We start from the raw sequence: 27067 nt of genomic DNA on the forward strand, positions 1-27067 counted from the left end.
TGTCGTGCAAGAACACGTCGCTGATGCCTTGCCGTCCAACCCCGTGGTGCCGCCTGTGACGGCACCTCTCACGTATGCCCAAGTAACGGCTAGGCCACCACCTTCGCCCACGTCTGGCTCCTATGTGCAGGTCCCTGCCTACCGTTCACCGCCGCCTGCTGAGCCTTCGTTTCAAGCCCCACCCTCAAGGTTCCGCCCACATCCTATGAAACCTTGGCGTACTACGGACAACCTTCCGATTTGCTATGCCTGCGGTCGGCCGGGCCATGTTGCACGCCTTTGTCGCCAGCGCCTCCAACCTTCACAGCCTGACATTCGATTTTACCCGTACGATACCGACTCACGCTCGCAAATGATTCCGCCCGGTTCTCAATTTGTCCCACAAGATCGCCAAACCTATACCACTCGTCGATCACATTCTCCTCGGCGCCGATCGCTTTCTCCAATGCTGCGACGTTCTACCAGCACCGTTGAGGGAAACTAACAGTCGCAGTTCCGGGGGCAAGAACTGCGCTTGTTTCGAATTCCTCAAGTCCTCCATGCCGTCCCGCTAATGTTATCAAAGTTTCTCTAGAAGGCGCCACAGTTCTCGCTCTCGTCGATACCGGTGCAGCCGTCTCCGTCATCAGTGAAGCGCTCTGCCGTCGAATTCGCAAAGTGACCACTCCGATTTCCGACTTTTCGCTCCGCACCGCCTCATCACAGCACATTCACCCCTCCGCATCTTGCACAGCCCGTGTGCTCATTCAAGACGTCTTGTACCCCATCGAGTTTATTGTTCTGCCGAACTGCTCGCATGATATCATCCTCGGATACGATTTTCTATCGACTCATCAAGCCGTTATTGACTGTGCTCGTGCACAAATTGCCTTCGCCCCCCTCTGTGATGCCCCCTTCTGTGATACCCCTCCCCGCACTGCAAAACTTCTCGTCGCCCATGACACCGACATTCCTCCGTTCTCTGCTGCCCTCGTACCACTGTCTTGTGAGTGGGTAACTCCTTTGACTGCGATTTTTACACCTTCCGAAGCCACCTCCCGTCATCCCTGCCTCCTTTTTCCGTTCGCTGTTCTCGAAATTCAAGACGGCAATAGTGCACTTTACGCCTCGAACCCATTTTCTTGCCCAGCAGTCCTGCTCCGTGGCGAATGCATTGGACGTCTTGAAGAGCTTGATCCCAGTCATATCACCACTCTTGCTGACTCAACCCCCTCCTTCGACGTTAGTCTGTGCTCTTGCGATGTTGCGACCGCTTCGACGCCCTCCGACGTTTTCCAACATGCTATTGATGCTGATCTTCCACTTGCGCAACGTGATCAACTTGTCGCCCTCTTGGAGAACTTCGCTTCTTCATTCGACTTTCCTCAAACTGACTTGGGCCGCACGTCTGTCGTAGAGCACACCATCGACACCGGTAAAACTGCACCTTTGCGCCAGCGCCCCTATCGCGTGTCGGCTTCGGAGCGCCAAGTAATTGCTGATCATGTGGACGACATGCTCCGTCGGGGTGTCATTCGGCCATCCCACAGTCCCTGGGCGTCTCCAGTTGTGTTGGTACCTAAGAAAGATGGCTCCTTCCGGTTTTGTGTCGACTACCGCCGGCTCAACAAGATCACGCGCAAGGACGTCTATCCTCTGCCACGCATCGATGACGCACAAGACTGCTTGCAGGGCGCCGAGTTTTTCTCCTCGTTGGATTTACGATCTGGCTACTGGCAGGTGCCAATGGCTGACGCTGACCGCTCTAAAACTGCCTTCATCACACCAGATGGATTATATGAATTCAACGTCATGCCCTTTGGGCTTTGCAACGCCCCGGCCACATTTGAACGCCTCATGGACACTGTGCTTCGTGGATTCAAGTGGCGAACCTGTCTTTGCTATCTCGATGATATCGTAGTCTTTTCTACCGATTTTCAATCCCACCTGCTCCGACTGAAGGACGTTCTCACTTGTCTCGCTACCGCCGGCCTCCAACTGAATCTGAAGAAGTGCCGCTTTGCTGCTCGCCGACTAACAATTCTAGGTCATGTCGTTTCTAAGGATGGCATTCTTCCCGATCCCACCAAACTTCGTGCAGTTGCCGAATTCCCACGCCCAAAATCACTGAAGCAGCTACAAAGTTTCATTGGCCTATGCTCCTACTTTCGCCGCTTCATCTTAAATTTCGCCTCTATTATTGCTCCTCTCATCCAGCTCCTCTCCGGTAGCTCCGACCTCTCCGCATGGACACCTGCTTGTGATGACGCCTTCAACACTTTACGCCGTCTTTTGGTTTCGCCTCCCATCCTCCGCCACTTCGACCCGAATGCGCCAACTGAGATTCACACTGACGCTAGCGGTATTGGGATAGGCGCCGTTCTCACCCAACGCAAACCTGGTATCCGAGACTATGTGGTGGCGTACGCAAGCCGCACCTTGACCAAGGCAGAGTCCAATTATTCTGTTACGGAAAGAGAATGCTTGGCCATTATTTGGGCCATCGGCAAATTCCGTCCGTATGTCTATGGCCGACCATTTTATGTGGTCACTGATCATCACGCTCTGTGCTGGCTGGCGTCCCTCAAGGACCCGTCCGGCCGCCTTGCTCGCTGGGCTCTTCGCCTCCAAGAGTATGACATTCGTGTCATATATCGCTCAGGCCTCAAGCATACTGACGCGGACGCTCTTTGGCGCTCACCGCTGCCTCCCTCTTCGTTGCCTGATGAGATCTGCGCCTACGATTTGTCTTCGCTTGCCACTATTGACATGGCCACGGAACAGCGGCGCGACCCGTGGATATCTACACTTCTGGACTTTCTTTCAAGTCACTCTCCAGGTCGTCTGTCTCGGGCGCTTGCCCGCCAAGCTCACCATTTTTCAATTCGTGACGGGCTGCTCTATCGCCGCAATTATCTTCACGACGGAAGGAAGTGGCTTTTAGTCATCCCCCGTCATCTCCGCGCCGAAATTTGTGCTGCTTTCCATACTGATCCCCAGTGCGCCCACGGCGGAGTGTTGAAAACCTACACGCGCTTGCGTCTACGCTTCTTCTGGCGTGGAATGTACCGCTTTGTCCGCCATTTTGTCCGCTCCTGCCAGTCTTGCCAACGCCGAAAAACTCCTCTCAAGTCCTCTGCTTCGTTGCAGCCGTTGCCCTGTCCTGCCCGTCCGTTTGATCGTGTCGGCATAGATCTATACGGTCCCCTTCCTACAACTTCAGCTGGCAACCGCTGGATTATCGTGGCAGTGGATCATCTAACCCGCTACACTGAGACATCATCATTGCCCTCTGCTTCCGCACGCGACGTGGCTGCCTTTATTCTCAAAAACCTGGTTCTTCGCCATGGTGCCCCTCGCGAACTGCTCAGTGACCGCGGACGCGTTTTCTTATCAGACGCTCTTGAGGCTCTCCTGAAAGAATGCCGCATCATACACCGCACCGCTACCTCGTACCACCCTCAGACGAACGGACTGACAGAACGTTTTAACCGCACTCTCGGTGACATGCTGGCTATGTACGTGAACACCGACCATTCCAATTGGGACCAAGTTCTACCGTTTGTTACTTACGCATATAACACCGCGACACAGGCCACTACTGGATTCTCTCCATTCTTTCTCCTTTACGGGCGCGAGCCACCCTGTACTATGGACACACTTTTTCCCTACCGCCCTGACGTTTCCGAATCTTCCCCGCTATCCGATGCCGTCACGTACGCAGAAGAATGCCGTCAGCTCGCCCGCTCTCTCACAACAGAAAATCAGTGGCAACAAAAATACCTCCGTGATACCGGCGAATCTTCGCCATATCTCCCGGACACACTGGTGTGGCTCTGGGTGCCCTCCACAACCCCTGGCCTTTCAAAGAAGTTTCTTGCTCGCTACCACGGGCCATATAGGGTCCTCCAGCAAACATCTGCAGTCAACTACGTAGTTGAGCCCGTCACGCCCTCTGCGGACTTGCGTCGCCGTGGTCGTGAAACAGTTCACGTGAACCGATTGAAGCCATTCTATGACCCCGCTGTGCTTTCCGCGCCATAAGTCGCCAGCATGGCTCCTTTTTTTACCCGGGGGGAAAATGTACTGTGATAGTCATCGCCATCGACATGCACCTGTGCGTTGTGCGACGAAGAAGAAGTACGCTGGGCTCGCCGTTGCAAGGTCCTGTCCTCACAGCTCTCCACCTGAGCGTCAATAAACGCCCTATTACACTATTTTTAAATGTGTTTGTGCGGGCGAAAATGGGTGCCAGTGAGTGTTCCTGCGTATGTCTGGTTCTCCTCGTACAATGAGTTTTGACGCATTTCGGAAACTTCATTTTTATTTTTTATTGTAGGCAGTGATGAAGCGAGATGAGGCGATTAACATTTCTTCGGGATTCTAGGGTGTGTATGTTGTGTCTTTCATAAGCGTAGGTGGTGAATCATGTGTCCTATATTTGCCAAATATAAATCGCACAGCTTTTCTTCGCACACGCTCAAGTTGTATGATATCTTTTTTATTATGGGGGTCCATACAACCGCCGCATACTCAAGTTTAGCTCTTAAGCAGTTGTTATAGGCAAGACGCTTAGCCTGGCAGGAGCATTCCTAAGTTTTCGCTTAAGAAACCACAGTTTGCGCAGTGCAGCACCTCAAGTTTCTGATATGTGTTTCGACCAAGTTAATTTATTTGTAAGCGTAACCCCTAAGTATTTATATGGCTACACCTCTAAGATATAATTGTTCTTAAGCTGATATGTAAAGAAACACGGGTATATTTTTCTTGTTACTCTTAAAAGTACCGTTTTATCAGTATTTAACTGCATACCCCAATTTGTACACCAGTGGGAAATAGCTTCTAAAGTATCCTGTAATATTTATTGATCCTTTGTGCACGTAATATCTTTAAACACAACACAGTCGTCGGCAAATAATCGGGCAGAAACCTGTGCAGGAATAACCTCTAACAGGTCATTGATGAAAATTAAAAAAGGAGCGGGGCCAAGACACCTCCTTGAGGCACATTAGAAGTAACATCTAACATCCGAGAAGAATAGTTCCTGATGGTGACGTATTGTTTCCTATCACTAAGGCTGGCTTTGATTCAGTGGACAATACTTTGAGGAATACCAGTACATTCTAGTTTCAACAACAGTCTTGCATGTGAAACCCGATCAAACGCTCTAGAGAAATCTAGGAACAACACATCAAGTTCACCGTTCCCGTCCAACACAGATTCCAGTTCATGCACAGTCGACAGCAGTTGTGTGACTGTTGATAGCCCTTTTCGAAAGCCATGTTGGAATTCAGATAATACCTTGTTGCCTTCTAAGTATTACTGAATATATGATGCCATAATGTATTCCAGCATTTTACAGCACGTACTTGTGATCGAGATTGGTCGATAATTCGCGACAGATAACGGTTCACCTTTTTTGTAAACTGGGACAACACGTGCCGCGCGCCATAGTGCTGGTATTTCACCTGAATCTAGCGATAACTGGAAAAGGTTAGTCCGAAATGCCAATCTTTGTGTAATTTGCCTTCAAATATTTATGTTATAACCTTGTCACTTAAGTCAGACTTGGATTCGTTAGGAATATTCGGAATACCAAACACAACTAGGCTACATTTTCTGCTGTAATCTTCTAAATTGACAATCTTGGCTTGATTCTTTTTCAGTGTACCTTGTATTTGAGCCATGGTGTCCTGTACGTCCGTAATGTTTGTAGCCATCGTTTTTACATGATCTGAAGCCTTTTCCAGTTTGGCCAAACGTATATCGAAACGTCTTTCGTGCTCAGTGACCGATTTATGGCACAAGATTGTTTCTGTCCACAAAATATTAACGCACATACAATGCAGGTTAAAATGTTTGGTCGGTTAGAAGTCAAGAAGTGATGGTTGGTTCTTAGCACACGACAAACTAATAGTACATGTACGCACCCAATCCTCCGCTGGCAGCTGCTCAACGAGGTTTTACTTCAGCAAAATCTGTAGAAAAAAGCCTTGTTTCCACCCATCCCTTTAATTCAGCCAAGGAAAGGTGCGCCGACCATCCACCTTTAGCCTATATAGCATCAAACTGCAAACAATAAAGGCTGTTGCTGAGGGAAATACTCCTTTGTGTTCTCTTTGGGTGCGGTACTGTGCTTGAAACACGAGAAAGGCAATGCCAGTTGGAACATCCGCATTTCTCATTATTTTTCATCTAACCGCAATAAAAGTAGATGGTCCCGATAGGATTGAGTGGATTTTACCGTTTACATTTCAAGGAGGCGTAAATACGTTTGCGAAGTTTGGTTAGGAAAAAAACTTGTGCCTTATTGAAAACCTGCATAGTAACAGGAGTTTTATTACCGAGGCACATCTGTACTAGTAAATGGAATATTGTTGATTATGCAGTTGGCGTTACAGTCATGACCACTCTGAACCTTATTTTGAAATTTACCAGGCCCATCACAAATCCAAACATTACCCAGAAAAGTAGAGTATACAGCAGTGCAAGGTCGCAGCGTCGAGCAGTACAAAGGTTTAAAAATTCACCGGGGCATTACCGCTTAAATGTATGAAGGCGAAATCTGACTCGCGCAATGTAACGTCGTGCCACCCGATTCCTATACTTCCTTCTATGGCGCTCGGCACCATGCGACTGGTAACGGGATGCCCTGAGTGCTCTTTCTTTTTCTCTTACGATGCCATCTTCACATTTCCCTCTCCTCAGACACTGCCCTGCCGCAGAAGTAAAGCGAGCTATTTCATCAATACGGCATTTTAGCACTTATATGTGCTGGCAGCTCACTCAGCCTCCTTACAATGAACACGACGGCAGCGCCGCCACGCGACATCGATATTTTGCGACAGCGGCGGCTTCACGCCAGCCCAGTCAGTAAGCACACTATCCCAATTCTAGTTCAGTTGAGCAGAGGCATGCCGTCGTCCCACTTACCATTTTGGTGCAATGTCGCTATGGAAAGCAGCGAGGAACGACGGGATTTTCGTGCCGCTTGCTGCGGACGCTTCCTGTCCACGCCATCCATTAGCCAAGAAAGGTTTTCGCCTTAAAAATACACGCCGCTTCAATTTTTTTAACGCTTATCACGCCCCATTTTCAAGCATGAGTTCGAGCTCTCAGTCCCGGTACCAAAGGCTGCGCTTCAAGTGAGATACATAAATGCCCATGGTGCAAATAAAATACAGGCAGATATGAACCCACCGCCTTTTGCCATAGAACGCCTCATCGCAGTGAATTTTTTTTTTCTCACGTGAATATCGGACAACAAAACTTTGCACACAATGAAAAAACGACAAATAGGTGTTCAGATGTGGCAAGCTTACCGCCTCAAACAGTTATTGTTATTATGAAACTGAAAGCTAATGGGGGGGAACAGTGAGACTTTCTTATATACAAAAAATGATCCCGGCAGTGTAAATAACTGAGGAAACTAAAACGCGCATGCCTGAATTGGCCTTTGAGGCCCCTTTTTAAGCAACGTTTTCACGTCATTTCATTGGGTGACCTATTCCCTTATGCTACGAAGAAAGTTACTCAAATCGCAGCATATGTGACTGCTAAAGGCCACAAGCAATGTTTGCATGTCGTACCGGGCAAGCATTGAACGCAAAGGATGTTAAAAGACAAACCTATCGCCGCAAAGCGCCTTCTCAACTGCTCTAAGTGGTATTTTCATACGGGGTGCTGATTCGCGGCAAAAACCATTCCATCTGGGTCAGGCGCACTAGTGCTTCATTCACTCGTCGGGCTGAAATTCTTAGCGCATTATCTCGGCAGCGCCACTACCGCATACATTATTAGATACCTAACTAGTAAATACATTGGAGGTACCAATGTGATTCATTCGTTACAACCCCGCTCTTAATATGTAAAATAAAAATGATCAAAAAGTTTGTATATTTACCTTACCAATGTATTAACAGCACTCCTTTTAGGACGTCTACCTATGCCATCTCCATTATCGTGAAGGAACCAACAATTTATCTCGAAAAGCTTATTTTTTGAAGATTAGCAAAAAGCCTCATCATGGACACTCTCCATGCTTCTAAGAAAGACGATTTTCTGTTGTTCTTTTTTTCCCTAGTGTGCTCAAATTATATCTTGCTTCGCGCAAGAAACATGTGCAATCATTATAACAATCCCCCACCCCCCCCCCCCCTCCATTCAAAAACAAGATCAACAAAAAAAATGAAACAATTGCAGAACGCATTGTGTGGCTGAAACAGATTCTGGGACAAACCAGAAACTCCTGTGCTTTGTTAAGGGCCCTTCACGGCCTTGCTGTTGGAAAAAAAAAAAGTGAAGAAAACAGGCTCATTCCTCACCCCCTCCCCCGCTCTCCCAAGAGGAAACGACGCACATCCGGTGAACGGATGTTTGAGTTGTGAAGCAAAAGTCCGCCGGACATCGATCGGACAGTGTACAGGAAAGCAATTTCTTCTACTGCTCACTTTTTGCTTATTAAAAGCCGTGTGCCGCAGCGACACTTCGCAGGAAACGAGCACTTTCATCTCCTATTTCGAAAGCCGAGTGCTTGTCACTCTCATATTTTGTTTTGTTTTTTCATAGCTGTACAAGGTTACACAAGGTACGTACGCGAATACACGTATACGTTAACATAAACAGCAATAAGAAGCTGAGCTACTTTGTTTTAAATGTTTCCAAACCTTCTGCCCTCGTTAATATGAGAAACATGCGCTTTAGTGCCTGCCATTAAGAGCCATCCTGTCAACCTTTAGTGTCTGCCATTAAGAGCCATCCTCTCAACATTGGAGTAATGTCAACAGTACTGACAAGTAGCAGTAGCGCCAAAATTAAAAATGGACTGCCGACTGACATGCCGAAGGACGAGGCTGAGTTTGTAATCATTGAATAGCTCCGAGAATAGAGTGCAAAAGCCTTAGCAAAGAGAAAAAGTATCACAAAAAGAAAAGTCTTCCCCTCTCTGGAGCTGGGAAATTCGGCAGGTTAGCCATACTTTTTTGGAAGGGTTGGCCTTACAGTCTCTGCTTGATACATTCAATGAAGTAATTCCGGGAGAGTGGAAACATTCTATTGTTGTGCTAATACCAAAATAAGGTCAATCGCCAGTTTCTCTAACGGCCCTCCACCCTAATTTCCTTACATCTATTATCTGTAAGCTTTACGAACACACTCTAGCAGCTCGCTTCTCGTGGTGGTTGGAATCAAATGCTTGTTAACTATTATCTCAAATCGGGTTCCTTCCTCAAATTGGAACAGAAGACCGCCTTGCTCCTGATGTACTTAACCATTCTCCCCAGAGTCATTTGGTTCGTACGGCGATCGCTTCAGACATCGCAAAGGCATATGTTGTCGTCCTTCACTCTGCAGTTCTTGGCACCCTTCAGGATCTCGGTCTCCTGAATCACTTTCTTCTCTCAATTCTCTCCATTTTAACAAACAGAACCTTTAGTATTCGTGCGCATAGGAAGCCTTTTGGTCACTTTACCTCCAACCGGGGGGTGCTCCAGGGCTCCGTCCTCAACCCCACATTATTTAACGTGGCTTTTATTCCTCTTGTCCGAGCCTTAGAAAACATGCCTTCTGTATGCGTTCTTCTGTATGCCGACGACGCGACCTTGTGGTCCTGTGATCCAGATGCGTCTGTACAACAGTCGGCGCTCCAGCACGCGCTGGATGTTTTAACATCACAACTTCCCGCTTTGTGTCTGTACATATCATGTAATAAATGATGTTTTATTCGCATCGGAAAGAAATCTGGCTTACGGAAAGCAGCCCCTTTCACTTTTACGGTGTATGATTCTCAAATTCATCAAGTAGAAAGTGCTCGTGTGTTAGGTCTTGTTCTTCATACATCTGGTACTGGAACACCTTGGCTAAACTCTACCCGTAAATCAGCTTACGCTACACTTGGCATGATTCGTCGCATAGCTATGCGCTAAGGCGAAGCGCGTTCTGATACTGCTCGTCAGCTCGTGCGCTCCATCCTTCAGCCGCGGATAGTGTACCAGGCACAATTTCAGCGCCTCACTCGTCGTCAATAGGACTCCCTTGAAGCTATCAATTGCGAGGCTATGCGCGTCATAACCTATCTCCCTCGTCTTACACCCATACCCGTTCGGCAAGAGTATGCTCAACTTAATACATTAGCTGAACTCATGAACCAGCGTGAGACAAGCAGAGCACGGAAAATGTCGCTTCAGCTCCATCGCTTACACTTCCTCCTTAGTCGTACTGCCAACTCACAGGCAATCGCTCCACGGCTTCGCCGCCGATATCAACCACGCATTTGCCTCTAGAGTGCATAATATACATCTATGCATCACTCACAGGTCTTCAGGGAGTTACCGCTGCGTACAGTACCTCCCATCCTCATCTTAACTCTCAGCAGCAGTGGAAACGTCGCTGAACCATTGCGATCTTTCGAACATATGACAGCCTTTTTATGTCGATTGTTTGGTTTCGGGTTAGCTCCCAGCAACTACCCAAACTGGGCGATGACAATATCGCACAAAGCTTTTCCACCACGGCCAGGATGAGGAGTCTCCCTCTATTCAGAGGCGTGCAAGGTGTAGAGTAATGCCTCGAAGCACAGTGATGCGTGCGTCAATCCGATGGTACCATCCTCTTATCACGCCTATAGCTTCTGTACATTAATAATCCACGCACTGTAGTTAAGTGCAACGATGTTGGATCAGTATCCTTGTTGAAGAAATTAGGTCAATTGATTGTTAAAATTATCGCTTGATGGTGTATGTAAATCTTGGAATATAAAGTCCATGTTACTCCTTCTTTCATTCTTTGATTTTATTGCATGTCAGTTCACTACTATTTTCTTACTTATGAAAATTTCGCTATATTGTAACTCTAATTGTAGTTAGCATCATTTCTCGGTTTAGGCGAAACCTTGAAAATTAAGTTTGGCTTACGTTTATTGCTTCTTTTTCTCCTTTTTAAATTTAAAAGTTCGAAGCACGGTTGTGATGAACCACTAACTTAGTCATATCTTTGCCACTATATTTTAAAATATTCCTGCTATATTTTCGTTAGAATGAATGTCAGTAGCAAGAGTCAAAGCGCATGTCGCGCAGTGTGTGCCAAAGCATAAAAAATCACAGAAGCTGAAATAGCAGAAAGTTGTTGTTAGCAGTTTTTCAAAGATATTTGTTTATACAGTAGAAGTTGGAGCGCGTAAAAGTTTTTATGAAGACAGTGACCCAATACAAAATGTCAATACACTACCCTAGAGGATGTTCAAATTTAACTTTTCAATAATGGATTGATACTGACGATGAATAGCATATGAAAGCCATTCTCACTAAACGAACAGGCAGGCACTTAATTCATGAATAATCATTGTTCAGAATCTCCCAACCAACTTAAACCAAATATTAAGCTTTTAGTCGCTGCAGTTCGCTAGTGTGCTAATGCTGGAAGGATAGAGATGGGCATACTCCCAGATTACCCCACCTGGCGAATTTTTCGTGTTCTTCTGGGTACCGAGGTATTCATTAAATGAGATTCACAGCGCTACCAAATAGACACTCAAAAATAGACACACAGGACAGACGCTATTTTTGACTGTCTATTTGGTAGCGCTGTAGATCTCTTCTTTTATAAGTAGTGCACCAACTAGCCCGGCAGTTAGTTTTACCGAGGTATTCGCCGTCTAATTTCCAGTCACGTTCCTTTAATAAGCTTGCCATGGGCTAACGGTCAGCGCAGAAAGAACTCCTCCCGAAAGTGCCGTAGCTGCTGATATTATTCCTTACGAAACAGCTACGTTACAACAGGCTGCCGTTTTCACGCCGCCGGCCACCATCTTGCTTGCGCAGTTACCGGAACTCCGTTTCAAACTTTGAGTTCAGTATCTCGCAACGAGAATTGAATCAAAAGGTAAAATCAGGGGTTCCCACCCTCTTCTAAATGACTAATGTGAACATGCAGAGTAACTGCAGTAGCTGAAAATGCTTTTCATTAATTATTATGCTGACGGCAACAGCTACTATTGTTCTGCCAGCATGGTTGCCCAATAAACCAGTAAATAGCCTTTCTGTTTTCTTTTTTTTTTTTTTCGTTCTTTAAAAGAAATCGTGAAGAATGTTTTTGGGCAATGAGTAAGTGTGTTCTTTGAAAATCTATTTATGACTCACATTGTACAATTTCTGCCGGAAGCCAACAAAATAAACAAAATCGTGCGCTTATCACCAACTTTAAGAGATATTTAAAACATATTTAAGTCACTTGTTGAACCTGAGATATTAGAATTTGACATTGGAGTAAACATACCGAAGCTGCATCCAAAATTCGCGATGAGTGGAGTTTTTCTGTGCTGGCCCAACGCCGAACAAATAGTTATGCAGCGGAAACAAAACCTCGTCTTCTCTTGGGGTACTTTTATCACACCCTACCATTTTCCAAATGCAAAGTGTGCCAAACTGTCCCAAATATAAGAGGGCATAACACGGTTTTCTGCAACTTAGATTCGTTTCCAACGTTGTGTTCGAGAACAAACTCTAATGCGCAGTTACGTGTCACAACGCGTAAGTACCGAACAGAAACTGATGTTTAAAACGCACCAGAAAGAACTGCGGGAGATAGGGTGGTGATGAAACGAAATTACTGCGTTGTTATAAACTTCAAAGAGTAAGTATTTCAGATTAGCGGTCAATACGTGCGAAGCGACATTGTTAGCATGTTCTTTTTATTTTTTAGCAAATTTCATCGACAATATTCTTTTTCATTATTCTGTAAGAGAACCCAATGCATCGCCTACCTGTTTTCTCCTTGCTGCTTGACGCTCTGACACGGCCATCCATGTTCAAAACTCGGGACGACTCTGATTCAACCACCTTCGTTCCTTTGGAGCCTGAGCGGAGAAAAATATGCGATGACGACAAACCACATGCTAAGTGCTTCCGAGCAAAGAACTGTCACTCTACACTTGTCACCCCAACTACCGCCGACTGCTCCTATACTAAGTAGATCGCGAATGCGTTAATTTATAAAGTATATTTTATAAATTATATTTTTTTCCACAATTACAAGCACCGCAGTCACACCCAAGACTAAATTTCTTTTCTATAACGCTTTCACTCTTGCCTCTTCAGCTGCTCTTTAAGCTAACCGAGGGATACGATAGGGATCGCGATCGGACGTTACGATGCGCTTGAAGCGAAGATGAGGTTCACTGAGTAAACTTGAAGCAAGCACATTTTCGTCTAAGCATCTTCTTACGCATGGCACGCTCTCTTGTGTATTCTAGACTTAAGCCGAACTTCAACATAAAAGCGAAAAACAAACTACTTGCAGAGCGGTCGTGGGGCTGCCTCTGAAAGAGTGTTCTTGTGTGTAGCGCTTTTGTTAGTTTGATCTGTGAAAGAGAGTTCTCCGTTTTGTTATCTCTAACTTTTACTGTGCTTCCAGCGATGTAATTGAGGCGCACGTTTCATCAAGAACCTGGTCGATTTCCTCTAGTAATCACAAAAGTGTAGCAGCGGACACTTTCTTTCCTTATCCATTCAACGCACTGCTTCCTGTTTTCCCTTCGCTAGCGTGACGAATGCAAATTACATCTTGTTCTTCACAGCGCTCGCTAGTCGAACAACACTACCATTTTCTGTGAGTGTTTCACGGTTTGCTCTTCGGTACGCATAGAGGTGTTTTCGTTACGTTCAAAGAGTAGGGAGGCTTGATAAGGCGAAATGCTGAGACTTCTTATGTTCTTTATAAGAGCATCAGCCCCTTAAAACCATTCAGCTAGAACTACAGGAAGATTGGCACGACCGGAAAGTTTATCCTGTTTCACTTTTGTAAGCCTTAACGGAAGACCCTTAGATTCAAAAGGGAGACTTTAGCTGCCGACTGCTACTCAGTGTTGAAAAATGAGATCAGAAGCGCCTTGTCTCGAATGATTATGCAACGTGCGCAGATTAAGGGTTGCATTCGTATATATGCATATATAGGCTGAGCGAATACGAACAACAAAATGCACAGAATGAACATTAGCGAGAAAAGGCATTATTTTTGCCTTGCCTCGTTACCCAGTCTGGTAAAAAAATTCGGTAATCATTCCTGCTGCTGGAGACGAGGCATTGCTTGTTCTTCCAGTCGTTCAACAATTTTTCACTCGGCTACTGGCATATAATATTTTTTTTTCCCGCAGACCCAGCGTTCTATACATTTCATTCTTTGTCTGTATACCAGTTCCTCAGAGCCTCCTCACTTATAGTCTAAAACCTCCTCTCTATGATGATATACTGGTTAAAATTTATACCTCCATTATTATTCGTTAACACCAGGACGATACACGTCCTATCATCGATGCCGAAGTAAAGCACGCACTTACCTGTCGCCTTTCTGAGCTGATCTAGCTGTTCAACTTCATCAGGAACCTGAAAGAAACAGCTTCTCGTGAAACGAAGAAATTTGGGACGGCGGCTTAAAGTTTGCTTGTTCTTTCTTTATTTCCAAGTGGCATTGCTATCCGCAGATGAAATGAAATAAATAGAAATTAGTATGCATTGAAGATCGAGCCCGACGTTTATGCAAAATAAAGAAAAAGGATTCGAAAACACGTGTTCCGGTGAGGGTGATTCAACTCAAACAAGGATCAATTAAGTAGGCAAAAAAAGGTCCTAACCACGACAATCAGCACAAGCTAAAATCTGCAGACGTTCTGCACACAGGGCAGCTACGAAACGACATGACTGGTGAAGAGTATTTACGCAAGTATAACTTGGCAGCTGGCAAACGTAATATGCTGTCGTAAAAGGGACCTTTACCAAACTGTGAAAACAAGCACCAGACCTTAAACTTGGTCACGTTCTAAGAACAAAAACTCGTTAGCTAGTTGCAGGTAATCGTCCATATAAAAGCTGACATAAAATCATGGAAATCGAAAAAATGCATGCAGATGAACTTTAAGAAAATGGACAGTGATGACAGGTGTGAAATATTGCACTTACGTGTTCTGCTGCGCCAGTCAGAAGCGTTAAAAAGGAGAAAAAGGATAGCGATTTGGTCGTATGCACACAGGGGAGTTCAGCTGCACATAAGACTAACACGAGCTCCTTACAAGCATTTTTAATGCAGCGTCTGCCATGACCAGACATACATCACATTAAAATACAACCAGGTTGTTTTTCTTTCTGGTATTTGTTTTTAAGGCGCCTGAACAATCACCGCTCTTTCACTGTTACGGTCTTGAGGACATTTTTTAGTCCATCGCCTCTCTTTCCAACTACAAGTGCTTCGACGAGTAAGCACGAGGATCACTGGACAAGAGACGTTTCAGCCCTCGATGTCGTGTAAAATGGCACAATTCACGCACAATATAAAAAATGACACCATTGAAGTAAAAAAGGCAGCGCCATTGGTGGTCAACGCCACTATCATGTGTGGGCGTTTTCCGGATACGTTATATTATCAGGCAGACAAAGTAAGACCTTGTTGCGGGATAAACGCTTGCCTTCAAACGAATTCAGGAGACTCGTCAAATATTTCCCTCTCTGCACTGCACTGAGAGCTCGATCTGCTTTCACATGTGCAGCAAGGCCTATCAAGTAGCTCAAAAAGCGCTGCTATTGTTTCGAACGCCACACCGCAGACGAAGCGAAGCCTTCCGGGGCAGATAATCATAGATTCCGCTACCTTTTGTACTTTCCCTTTTTCTTCAAAAATTTCTTTTCACTTTCTATTTTCCCTACTTTTGCCGTCCTTTTTCTTTCTTTCTTTCTTTCTTTCTTTCTTTCTTTCTTTCTTTCTTTCTTTCTTTCTTTCTTTCTTTCTTTCTTTCTTTCTTTCTTTCTTTCTTTCTTTCTTTCTTTCTTTCTTTCTTATTTATTTATTTATGGCGATGAGTTTGCCACACGGCATAAAAGGTGGTGATATAGCATCACAGGAATGTGTGGAGTGCAGCCATGTGCAAGAAGTCACACAAACTGCGTGCATAAATGTTGTTTGTTGTCCATAAGTGGAAATGAGAGTCATTACTTGGTGAAAGTCCAGCTTTTTGTAGAATGGTGTTGCGCATATGCGAAGTTCCTGGGCATGTCCATATTAGATGCCGTACAGTGGTGTCGCAAGCCGGTTCTTCGCAGTGTGGGCATTTGTCGGGAACTGGAATAGTAGTACTTTGCCACTGGTGTCGAACGGCGGGCGTAAGAGCCACTCCGACCCTCAGCCGTCTCAGAGATACCTCCTCCACCCTTGTTAGATTGGGGGGAAGGGGGTACGTACACGGGGAAATTAGAGCACGTGTACGCTGCCTGAGGGATGCTGATGATGTCAAATGGGTCAGGAGTGGATCCGGTGGAAAGGAATCATGAATTGGTTGTGACACATCTTCTGCATGAGGGAGCACGTCTGCTGTTATGGTATTCAAATTTTTGTTGTCTTGAACCCAGTGAATGGTTATAGTCACTGGGTAACGGTGACAAGCAGCATGTATAATATGTGCGACCCTAAGAGTGCCATGGACTTTAAATATTTTAAGGCTTCTTTAGACTGAGTCATTATGAGTACTTGTTGAAACGTAGGGTCGGCAGGTAACGCTTCTATGGCGTTTAAGATAGCTTGCAGTTCGAATACAAGAGTTGATTTGGCGTCAGTAAGGTAACTTCGATTGGTGTTCAGGTGAGGGTGGGTTGGGCTTACAAAAGCAACTGAACCACCTGTTGGGGTTACGGCTGCATCTGTGTAAATAATACAGTTATCATGTGTTGCGCAAGACGTTATTGGGAATGATGATGAGAGCTGCGACTTCTTGGTGAGTAGAGGCTTATTAGAAGTAAGGTGGCAGTAGTCCCATGGAGGTGGTTGGTTCTCTAATTCAAGACGAAGGGAAGCTTTTCTTGCTCTGTTTGTCTGTCTTTGGGCAGTTAATTCTGCCAGCGAGTTAAGGTGGGCGTACTCCTGGAGCAAACGGATAGGAGTTGATCGAGGCAGTCCCGTAATAACTCGCATGGCCTCGTGGTTGAGTGCCTCGAGTGTAGACCAATGCCGTTTTGTCAGTTTCTGAAACTGTGCCTGGTATAGAAGCCGCGGTTGAAAGACAGCACGGACAAGTCGGCGAGCGGTATCTGATCGGGCACCACCAGAACGATTTGCTATTCTTCGAATTAGTCCCAGTGTGTTCATGGCACTTTTGCGTACATCGGATAGCCAAACTATGCCTTTTCCTGAAGAATGTACATGGAGACCCAACACCTTGGTATGTTCCACTTCAAGGAGGGGTGTATTGTCAATTGTCAACGCGAATGGATTAGCTTTGAAACTTCTGCGGCCGACCTTATTGCCCACATGAACATAGCATGTTTTAGTGAGGTTGAGGGATAGGCTTGTGTTGTTGAGAAAGTTTTGAAGGATATTTATGGCATTTTGCAGGGAGTCTTGCTGCACCTGCACTGAGCGGTTTGTAGACCACATAGTAATGTCATCTGCGTAGGCTAGCACTTTAATATTAGGAATTGAGGCAAGTTCATGTATGAGAGGAATAAATGCAATATTAAACAAAGTTAGGGCTAAAACTGAGCCCTGCGGTACTCCACGATTAGAAATGAAATGTCCTGTTGGTTTTCCATTTACACGGATAGCAAACGTTCGGTGGGAGAGGAACGCGTGAATTGCACGACAAAGCTGTAAGGGCATTCCAAGTGATGACATAGTATTGAGGATCGCTGTGTGGAGGATGTTGTCGTAGGCTTTCGTGATATCTGTTGCCACAACTGTGCGGACGAGACGACTGTGAGATGAACAATATATTACTTCATTGGCAAAAAGTTGAAGACCATCTTCAGATCCGTAACCAGGCCGAAAGCCAATCTGTGAAGACGAATATTTGTGATGATGGTCAAGCCACCAGGATATTCGAATGGCAAGTAGCTTTTCGTAAAATTTACAGATAGTTGGGGTAAGAGAAATCGGGCGTAGAGCACCAAGGGTTGTAGGTGGTTTTCCGGGCTTTGGTATGGGAACTACTACAGAATGTTTCCAATCTGGTGGCATTTTACTGGAAATCCAGATTTCATTGAAAATTCTCAGAAGTGAGGTCAGTGATTCACCTTCTAGATTGCGGAATAGTGTATAAGGCACACCATCATGACCAGGTGTGGTGTTTGGGCGGATGTCTTCAATCGCAGCGATCAGCTCAGCCATTGTGAAAGGGTTCGTGATCTTATCTTCTGGGAGATGGTTGTCGAGACTGAGTGGAACCGGTGCAGGTTGGCAGTCATAATTGGGGAAGAACTGAAGAGCTGCTTGCTTGGCAAATTCTTGCGGTGAAAGACGCAGGGCTATTCGAATACTCTCGGCGTAGTCTTTAACTGAGGGTTTCTTTCTTTCTTTCTTTCTTTCTTTCTTTCTTTCTTTCTTTCTTTCTTTCTTTCTTTCTTTCTTTCTTTCTTTCTTTCTTTCTTTCTTTCTTTCTTTCTTTCTTTCTTTCTTTCTTTCTTTCTTTCTTTCTTTCTTTCTTTCTTTCTTGCTTGCTTGCTTGCTTGCTTGCTTGCTTGCTTGCTTGCTTGCTTGCTTGCTTGCTTGCTTGCCTTATTATCTTGCTGCTCTTCCTTCGGTTAGTCTCTATTTCGTAGTTTCCCCTTCTTACTTTCTTATCTTTTTTGACACACTTTTCCTGAACTCAGCTCAAACCGCTGATAATCGGCGCAGAACTCCTTCCTATGTGACGCTGCTAATGCTCATAGCGTTTCATCTGCTGTCAGTGGATGCAGCCAAAAATTATACCACCTTGTTTTTCATAGCTTTATCGAAAACGATTCCACGCATGCGTTCCTTCGCACAAAAAAAATTACAAGCGTTCAACGCTGCTGAGTCAAATATTGAGCGAAAGCATTAGCTGTGAGTGACCGAGCGTTCTTCTTCTCTTTTTCTTCTTCCTCAGCCCACATATAAAGCACCGCTTTAACCAAGCAGTGTGAACATGCCTTAGTGGCCTATAGGGGTAACGTGAATGCCAGGGTCCTGGCAGGCTGATTCTGACATAACCGTCCCATGTGAAACGAGAGATTCAAGTTGGCAGCTCCTGCCAACTGAGCCGCGGCTGCAACCGCGCCACGCCGACCGCTTGAGTTGAGAGCCGATCTCTCGCTTTTGTGTCACGTGGGGTGTGACGTCACAGCATCACGTGGGTAAGACGTGGCTACCGCCGCGCTACGCCGACCGCTTGAGTTGGTAGCCTGGCTCTTACCCTAGTGTCACGTGAGGTGTAACGTCACAGCGTCACATGGGTAAGACGTGGCTACCGCCGCGCTACGCTGAAAACTTGAAACCTAGAGTAGTATTACTTTCGCAATAAAACTAGCTGTGGTTTAGCTTGTCGTTAAACCTGGAGTTACGCGAGAGCAATTTGCATGACTACGCTTAGGCTCGCCTTGAGAGTAAAGATATGGCTTTTGCACATGGTAGCCTACTCTATGGTTTCAGCTTCATTTATGCCATAAATGTTTCTCATACTTCACGTATGAGCACCCCTTGCCTCTCGTCGTTGACCATTCTCATTCGGCAGTAGAATACTTCTAGTGGTATAACATCATCTTTACGTCGAACTCCGGGGCGCACTGCCGTCACAACGTTCGAACGAACCTTCTGTCCTATCAACTCACTCTTGTCCTTCGCCTCTGCCAACTACCGAGTTATCTGTCTTCTTCTTTTCCTCCTTCTGTTCTTCTTCTTCCTCGTTATAATGGCACATACCCACAGTGGAGGATTGGCCAGAATACGTCGTAGGTGACTTAATATAATTGATAATGTTGATTTGACTTTATAATTAATAACCTAATAATTGGGAGTTAGTGTTGCTGAAATAATTTGAAAGTTTGAGGTGATAGAAATAGAAAACAATAAAAAAAGATTAAAATTGTAAAATAATAAAAATAATAATAAAACGAAAAAAAAAGATTACAATTCAGACAGATCAGCGCTATTACACAAATCTTCCAGTAGCAATATTATAATTATGAAGTAGCTCACACACCAATTTTAGGGCATACCCTTTGACGGTTGCACAAAAGGAGAGGAGGACAGGAACTGTAAATGGCAATCCTAGGCGAGTAAGAGGTATTTCTAAATAATTTCTTTTCTGAGTAGCATACCTGCGGCAGGCGTGGATGTAATGTTCAATTGTTTCCACGTCATCACATGACGCACAAAGATTCGATGGCGTGAATCTAGAGCGACATAAATAAAGATTGAGGGAAGGAATTCTACAACGCATGAGCGTCATGGAGACCTCACATTGCCTCGAGGTCTGGCCTGATCCAGATCAGCATCAGCATCAGCATCGAGGTACTACATCTTCTTCTTCTTCTTCTTCTCCTTCTTCTTCTTCTTCTTCTTCTTCTTCTTCTTCTTCTTCTTCTTCTTCTTCTTCTTCTTCTTCTTCTTCTTCTTCTTCTTCTTCTTCTTCTTCTTCTTCTTCTTCTTCTTCTTCTTCTTCTTCTTCTTCTTCTTCTTCTTCTTCTTCTTCTTCTTTTGCCTCTTGTTCTCTTACTTCTTCCTCTTCTTCATTCGCTCTTCGAACAGGCACGGAACGGCGCGGCGAAATGACAAGACTGTAGCCAATGCAGCTTTCGCCACAAAACTAACGCGCTGATAATCAGCGCAAAACTCCTCCCTATGTGATGAACCTGATGCTCATCGTGTTTGGTCTGCCATCAATGGATGCAGCCAAAAATTATTCCCTCCTATCTTTCGCTCAGCTTTTATTCAAAAAGACTCCACGCATGCGTTCCTTCGTAGAAAAAACTTTTCTTGAGACCAAATTCCGTGCACTGCGTACATGCTGCGCCCGCGAATCGTTTCCGCAGAGCTGGAAACGCTAAATACTAATCCTATCAGCTCCACAATGTCATTCAGCTCTGCTCTCCACACTCTGATAGTTTCATTTTTCCCATCCTGCACAAAGAAGCCAGATGCGAAAATATCAGAATTTACTCCATCGCATGGCTTAACGGACGCTTCATTCTGAGGTACCCTAAGTGGAGAGAAATATACTATCCATCTTTCTTCCCTTTGTTCTTCCTTGCAGACATAAAGAAGAAGGGCTCACTTACATACCCCAGAGAAAAATTTGTTCGCCAGAAAAGGATGTTTCTCTGCCACACCATAAGACGGCAGACTCAAGAAAAAAAGAATCATTTCCTGAAGTAAAGAGAAAGCCTAAGTGCACATTTTTACTTTCTGGGAAATCTGTGGCGATTACAAAAAGCCAAATAAACGCAGGTATGCGGGCAAGGGCTTTAAAAGCCTCGCGGCTGGAAATATTTTATTATTCTGTAACACGACTGAGGAAGGCGGAAGCTTCAAAGGAGAGTCGGTGAGAGCCAGTCTGAGGTTGGATTATGTACTTTTTTACTTTTCCCCTAATCAATTTGCCGTCTTCCTGCCTTTAAAAGTTCGGCGATCGTTCTCATTTCCATAGTCCACTGCGGCTAGGGAAATAGATTTGAGCAACTTAAGCTCGACTTTTCTCGCTAGCTTCAATACTTCAGTCTGATAAGTAGCTAATGGTAAGGTGCATCTGTTATACCGCATGCGTCAAAATATTCAATACAGTTTTTTGAGACCAACAAAAGACGCTCCGCTTTTGCTTGTGCCGGTGGATGTTACAGCATAGTGGACACTATTTCTGCTGCAGGGGCTGTATACATGCCCCGGGCTTACATTTTTGTTAATGAGACACTCCAGTGCACGAAGTGACTTACCGACGTGAGTGTAGATGGATGACTTACAAAGAAGTGCTTAAATGCAAAATCAAATCGAATTCTACTTGATATGCGATCAGCCATAATTCTCTTTTACTTAGCTCGATTTTATTTCTAACTTGAGTTTATATTTAGTCATTAGGAAGGAATAGTTTCGCTATGGACCTGTCATTTCGATGGGGTGGTTTCTTTCCTCTCATTCTTCGGCACTTCTTCGCTTTGTACAACTCTCACTATAGGATCTCATTTTTATGCACCCATTACAGTTTGTGACCTAAACCATATTTTCTTAGCTGCTGCTGAGCAATTTCAAGTTTTATCTAAGCATAGCCCACAGTCAGATGCTGTCTGGTCAATGTGCAATAAAGTAACAAAAAATTGATAATGCTAAGTAAAGCAGCTTAGCGCACAAATCATCCTGAGGTGGCTGATATTTGCCGCGAAATCTGTGGAGTGGTGAAAGGCTCAGGATCTAGGCAGGGAGCGTTGAATGCAAGCTTTTCTTTCCATACCTGCTCTTTCCCACATCAACGATGCAGAGCAGCCCGAAAAGTCTAGCGAATGCGGCATTTCCCGGCTACCCCTTGGGATGCGTTCAAGAGTTAAAATTTTGTCTTGCACGTGCAAGTGCCTTCGTGGCCTTGCACACGTCGTCACATCACACTTCGACAACGGAAATGTATTTTCAGTGCCTCCAGCTTTCATACTAGACATTCGCTGGCGCGTATTATTTCGTTCTGCGCATGCGCGAACACATATAAATGTTTGTGCGATTGGACACAACAAACCCCGTCATTTCTGTTGTTTCAATTTAGCCTTCACTGAGTGTTTGTTTCCAGACACGGTTGTAGGCGAACCCGGAGTGGATATCCGTTGATGCAGCTTGCACCGTTTCTAAAAAGAAGATCGCGCACCGGTGAGTGTTATGGAGGTTTCATTCCCTCAGCGCTTCAGTGGCTGCCACGAGAAAGGCCTCTCAAGCGTTAAGAGATCCAGCTCGGGCTACAGCAAAAAAAAAAAAAAAAAAAAAAAAAAAGGAGAAATGCTACCAAAGTTTCTAGTTCAAATTGATCAGCCTTAAGTTATTATTACATATACATAATCACAGGCATGCGCTGGGGAAACTAAAGCTCTTAGCGGGCTACAGCATCATTGCAAAAAATTAAGAGAAACGGTTACACGCTTTGACTTGACAATCAGAAATATGAACATGATAAGTGGTCATTATGGTGGCGGAAAATAACTTTCGGGCCATTTATGTTTTATCCGACATGGTGGTTCTGGATTCGGAACTATTTTTTCATATACCAATTATCTCATTCTCACTTGCCTCAGTGGCGCTAGACTGCGCCAGACTTCCGACCTCTTCGCATCCGCCCAAACATTCACTCGCTCGTTTACTCGCCTTTTTACATAGTAGCGCAAAAAGTAGCGCCACGCTGTGTCGCCACATGGAAGTGGATCCGTGTTCTCTAGGCTCAGCGGCAAAGAGATGGAAAGACCCCGAGCAAATCACGTTGTTCCATTGAGTGGGTGAGGTGAAACGTCACACCCACACGGCTCGTTCAGCTGTCTCTATTTATCCTTTTCTCTCTTTCTCGCCCCTTTCTCAGGCATTCGTTGCTCGCTGTCTGGTACGCCTGGTTTTGCTCTCTCCCACATCTGATCCTCCTTGGCTGTGCCTCGGATCCATTTCGTCTCGGTGCCAGAACGACCGAGCACTGCGCCAAGGCCTAATAACAGCTACATGCGGGCCCGCAGAGCTGACCACGGAGGAAGAAGGTATTAGGCGAGGGAGTCGAGGCAGGATCGTCATTCCAAAGCGCTCGAAGTCTCTCGCCAGCAAGACGAGTCTGGCCAGGGAGCAAAGCTCAACTGTTCCCATTGTGCCGAGCAGCTACTTGTGGTTAAGATCGCGAGTCGCCGAATTATTCGCTATTATGATTCGTTATGAACAATTCAGGAGGTTATGGTGCAAGTAGGAAGTGCAGCCGATGTCAAGTTCTTCAAAACTATTTTCTATAAATAGCTACACATGTGGTTCTTATATTTGAGATATGTCTTCATGCGTAGGCGATTGCTCAGAATAGAGTGACCTGCTTTATCACCCCAACCACCTTCTAATTCTTGCACATCCACCGACAAAAAATGGCATATACGACGCCTAATGATGATTCAAAGAATCGCTCTCTTTGAGATTATCTGATGTTTTTATGGTCATGTCCAGATCTCGTCGCAAGAACCTTTTTCTTGCTCATCAGCCTAGGTGTAGTTAGCGAATATTTCTCAGTTGTTGCATACATGGCAGCTCTTGCAATTGTGTCAAAAGTTAGTTCCTCACGAAGCAAATCATCCAGGCAGTGTACGTTCACAATGTAGTAACCGGAGCACCTTGCTGCATCCATTATAATTTAACCGAACAATTTATTTATCCGCTCTTGTGTAAAAAAACACTGTCCGATACTTCACAGACAGCCTGTAGGGCTGTGTGTATATATATATATATATATATATATATATATATATATTCATCATTGAAAATAAGGACAAAGGTGAGGCGGTTAATACGAATAAGTGTTTAATGGCAGCTCCCATGAAAAGGCTTTCGTGCCAGCTCTAGTTAATAAATTTTACCCAATCGAAGCTACAAGAAAAGTGACTCAGTAATTATAAAATCCAGCCAGTTCCTCCCATTTAAGATGTATAAATGCCGACACAAGGGTTTTAGCTACATTTGAAAGGAAGTTATTAGCATTCCACATCAATGCTATTTTCCTGCGTGGTTTGTGTGTTTCCCGCATTTCAGGCAGTTAAGATTTTCCCGCTCGCGTGCCAGTTTGTTCCAGAATAACTAGCACTTCAGAAATTAAAGACATTTTGTGTCATTTCGCACTACTGTTTTACTCTTCTATGAGCTAATAATTGAAATGGAAAGCTGCCGGCGTGTGTAAAACACACATCGATTTCCAGGAATGTCGTCCGCCAGATATATGAGTTCCTGGCTCAATTTATTTCGGTTAATAAAATATGATGTTGCGGTTCTACCCTATCGTTTGCCATTTTCATGTGTCCGTTTATTGCAGCGCAGAAGAATTTCTTAACGACAATGAAACCGTTCCTAACGCCTCGTCGATGCGTGAGATAACATTCTAAGTCACGCCAACCCTCCTTGCACCCGCGCAGTTCGATCGTGCCGGCTCCAGGCCGCAGCCATTTCTATGGTTGGGACTTGACGAGGGCGTTATAAAGATCGCGGCTCTGCTCTCCCGTCAGACGTTCCCCTCCGCCCACGCGAGGCGCCGATCGAAGCCGTTTGCGTAACGGTGTTGGTTGCGCGAATTTTGCGGGAAAATTTCTTTCATTGCTTCGAGTACCTCAAAGCCTTCCCCACCGGCGAGCGCAGTGTTCTCCCATGCTGGTTGTTTTTACTCGTCCTAAACGAAGCGGAGGCCGTGGCGATATCCTGCACGTCCTCGGCGTTTGCTAGCAACGAGGTTCTTTCGCAAGGCTTCAACGAGCGCCTGCAGGCATGGTCACTGTCTTCGGAACGATCCCACTGCGGCAAACTGCTTTCATCGCGACCTTGTACTGAGAGAGAGCGGGTATCCGGACGGTCTGTTGCGTAGCGAATAGCGAAGACGCTTAGCTGATGTCATCTCGTTTTATGGATAACGGGTGGCTCCAAACTGCTTGGCGGGGCTATTCAAGATTCGTAGGCGTCATTGCCAAACGATGTTTCATTTGCATCCTGTGTGCCCAAACCGCGGACACATGATTGTTAAAGCATTTTAGTGACGCTCAGGTTATGATAGCACTGTGAATGTGAATATATCCCGGGTGAGGTTACACTGTCCGTGCAAAACTGTATTGGAATAGAATTGCTTGAAAAAAAAAAAACGCAGTTTCTTTGCTTTGTTCGAAGCACACAAATCCAGTTCTAAATCGTCAGAGGAACGCACGAGTGCAGCTTCCTAGTAGTAATTAAATCAAGCAAAGTGCGAGGCACCGTTGTAGTGACTATATTTTTAACGTTGAGCCACTATTAAAATAACAAAAAGAGTATTTCGCTCCCTAACACTCGCCTAATGCAGAGTAAGAAGAGTAAGATACGCTCCACTACTGCACCACCTAAATATTTTGAAATTTCTCAATAAACACGATTACGAAGTATCTTGTATACTGACTATCGAACTGAATTGTAGGCTCTCACGACCATCGTCCACTTCTTAGCACAGATCTGCTCCTACAAGAATATATTTCAAACCCTGTGCAACTTGCCCTTATTGAGAATACCACAGACGCGTCACTGTAAGGGCGAGGTGGTCTTTCCTCTCACGCATTCATGACGTCACAAAGCAAATATCATGAGCGATCAGCCTTTATTTGCGCCACCGTAACGCGTGTTAAGTCATTGAACAGCAACCCTGGTTAGCAGTTCTAAGTGGAGTATTATATCTTCACTTAACTACGCTACACGGCAATTTTCAACGTGCGCTCAAAGACCATTAGAGGGACAATGATAGCATCTTCATACAATTGTTGTTGTCGGCAAAAACCGGCTTTCTGCCTCTTTCTGGTCTCATTAGCGTTTCTCTTTTTTTTTTTTTGATGAAAAAGGCATTTATGGCTGCGAAAACTTAACAAAAGGATTCGCCTTGAACTCGATTGAAAGTTGCAACGCCCTCACCAAAAAGGGTCGTTTGCTTCCGTTTTGAACCTAACGTAGGTGCAGGCTGGCCTCCGAGATTCCCTTCGATACCGGTGCCAATGCGCGCAGTTCGCTTGCAAAATAAGCCGGCGACGAAGACGACGACTACATTTTGTTTCTTGTTTTGGTTTATGAAAGTCTTGCTTTTGTTGAGAATGGTTACAACGTGTTAGCCGGTACGCATAGGTATACTTCGAATTGTCCCAAGTGCTCCTGTAAGAACCCACCCTTCAGAATATCCACACAAAACTAAAGCGGCTTTCTGAGTATATACCAAACAAGATACACAAATTCAGGCGAGGCACAGTAAAGTGATTGGGTGCTGGGGACATAGAGTTCCTTACACTACCTAGAGGGAAAGCTAAGGGCTCTGCACTTCAGCCACCATGGGCACGCTAAGAATCATGGGCCGGTGTGCCACTTGTTGCGGGACAGTCGGTTTTTCTCGGGTACGTGGAGTGGCGTTACTGCGATGTTTCTTTTTCGTCATCATCATCATCTGAATGTGCTACATAGACCGCGAAAGCCATAGTAGCGAAGGCGCAAAAGCAGACGTCGCCAATAAATGGTTTCTGTTTCCCGAAATGCCACTAAAAACTTTCTTAAGTGATTGCATAACGATAAATATTTTCATAACATTTTTTTATTTCAAAGTTTGCCTATTAAGTGCGAAATATTGGTA

At 45.1% G+C, this 27067-nt stretch overlaps 1 protein-coding gene across 1 annotated transcript in view; it reads right to left on the reverse strand.

Annotated features, from left to right (window-relative positions):
- LOC146186074 (uncharacterized) overlaps window positions 1–27067 on the reverse strand; it is a 75153-nt gene that overhangs the window by 25628 nt on the left and 22458 nt on the right. The window contains exons 2-3 of the mRNA XM_084605622.1: window positions 14309–14367; window positions 12737–12829 (exon numbers count right to left, since the gene is read on the reverse strand). Of these exons, the coding sequence (XP_084461748.1) occupies window positions 12737–12829; window positions 14309–14367 (152 nt within the window). The remainder of the gene's footprint in view (window positions 1–12736; window positions 12830–14308; window positions 14368–27067) is intronic.

The sequence above is a fragment of the Amblyomma maculatum genome, chromosome 6 (genome assembly GCF_055883805.1).
Source record: "Amblyomma maculatum isolate TAMU_Amacu chromosome 6, ASM5588380v1, whole genome shotgun sequence".
NCBI classification, from domain to species: domain Eukaryota; kingdom Metazoa; phylum Arthropoda; class Arachnida; order Ixodida; family Ixodidae; genus Amblyomma; species Amblyomma maculatum.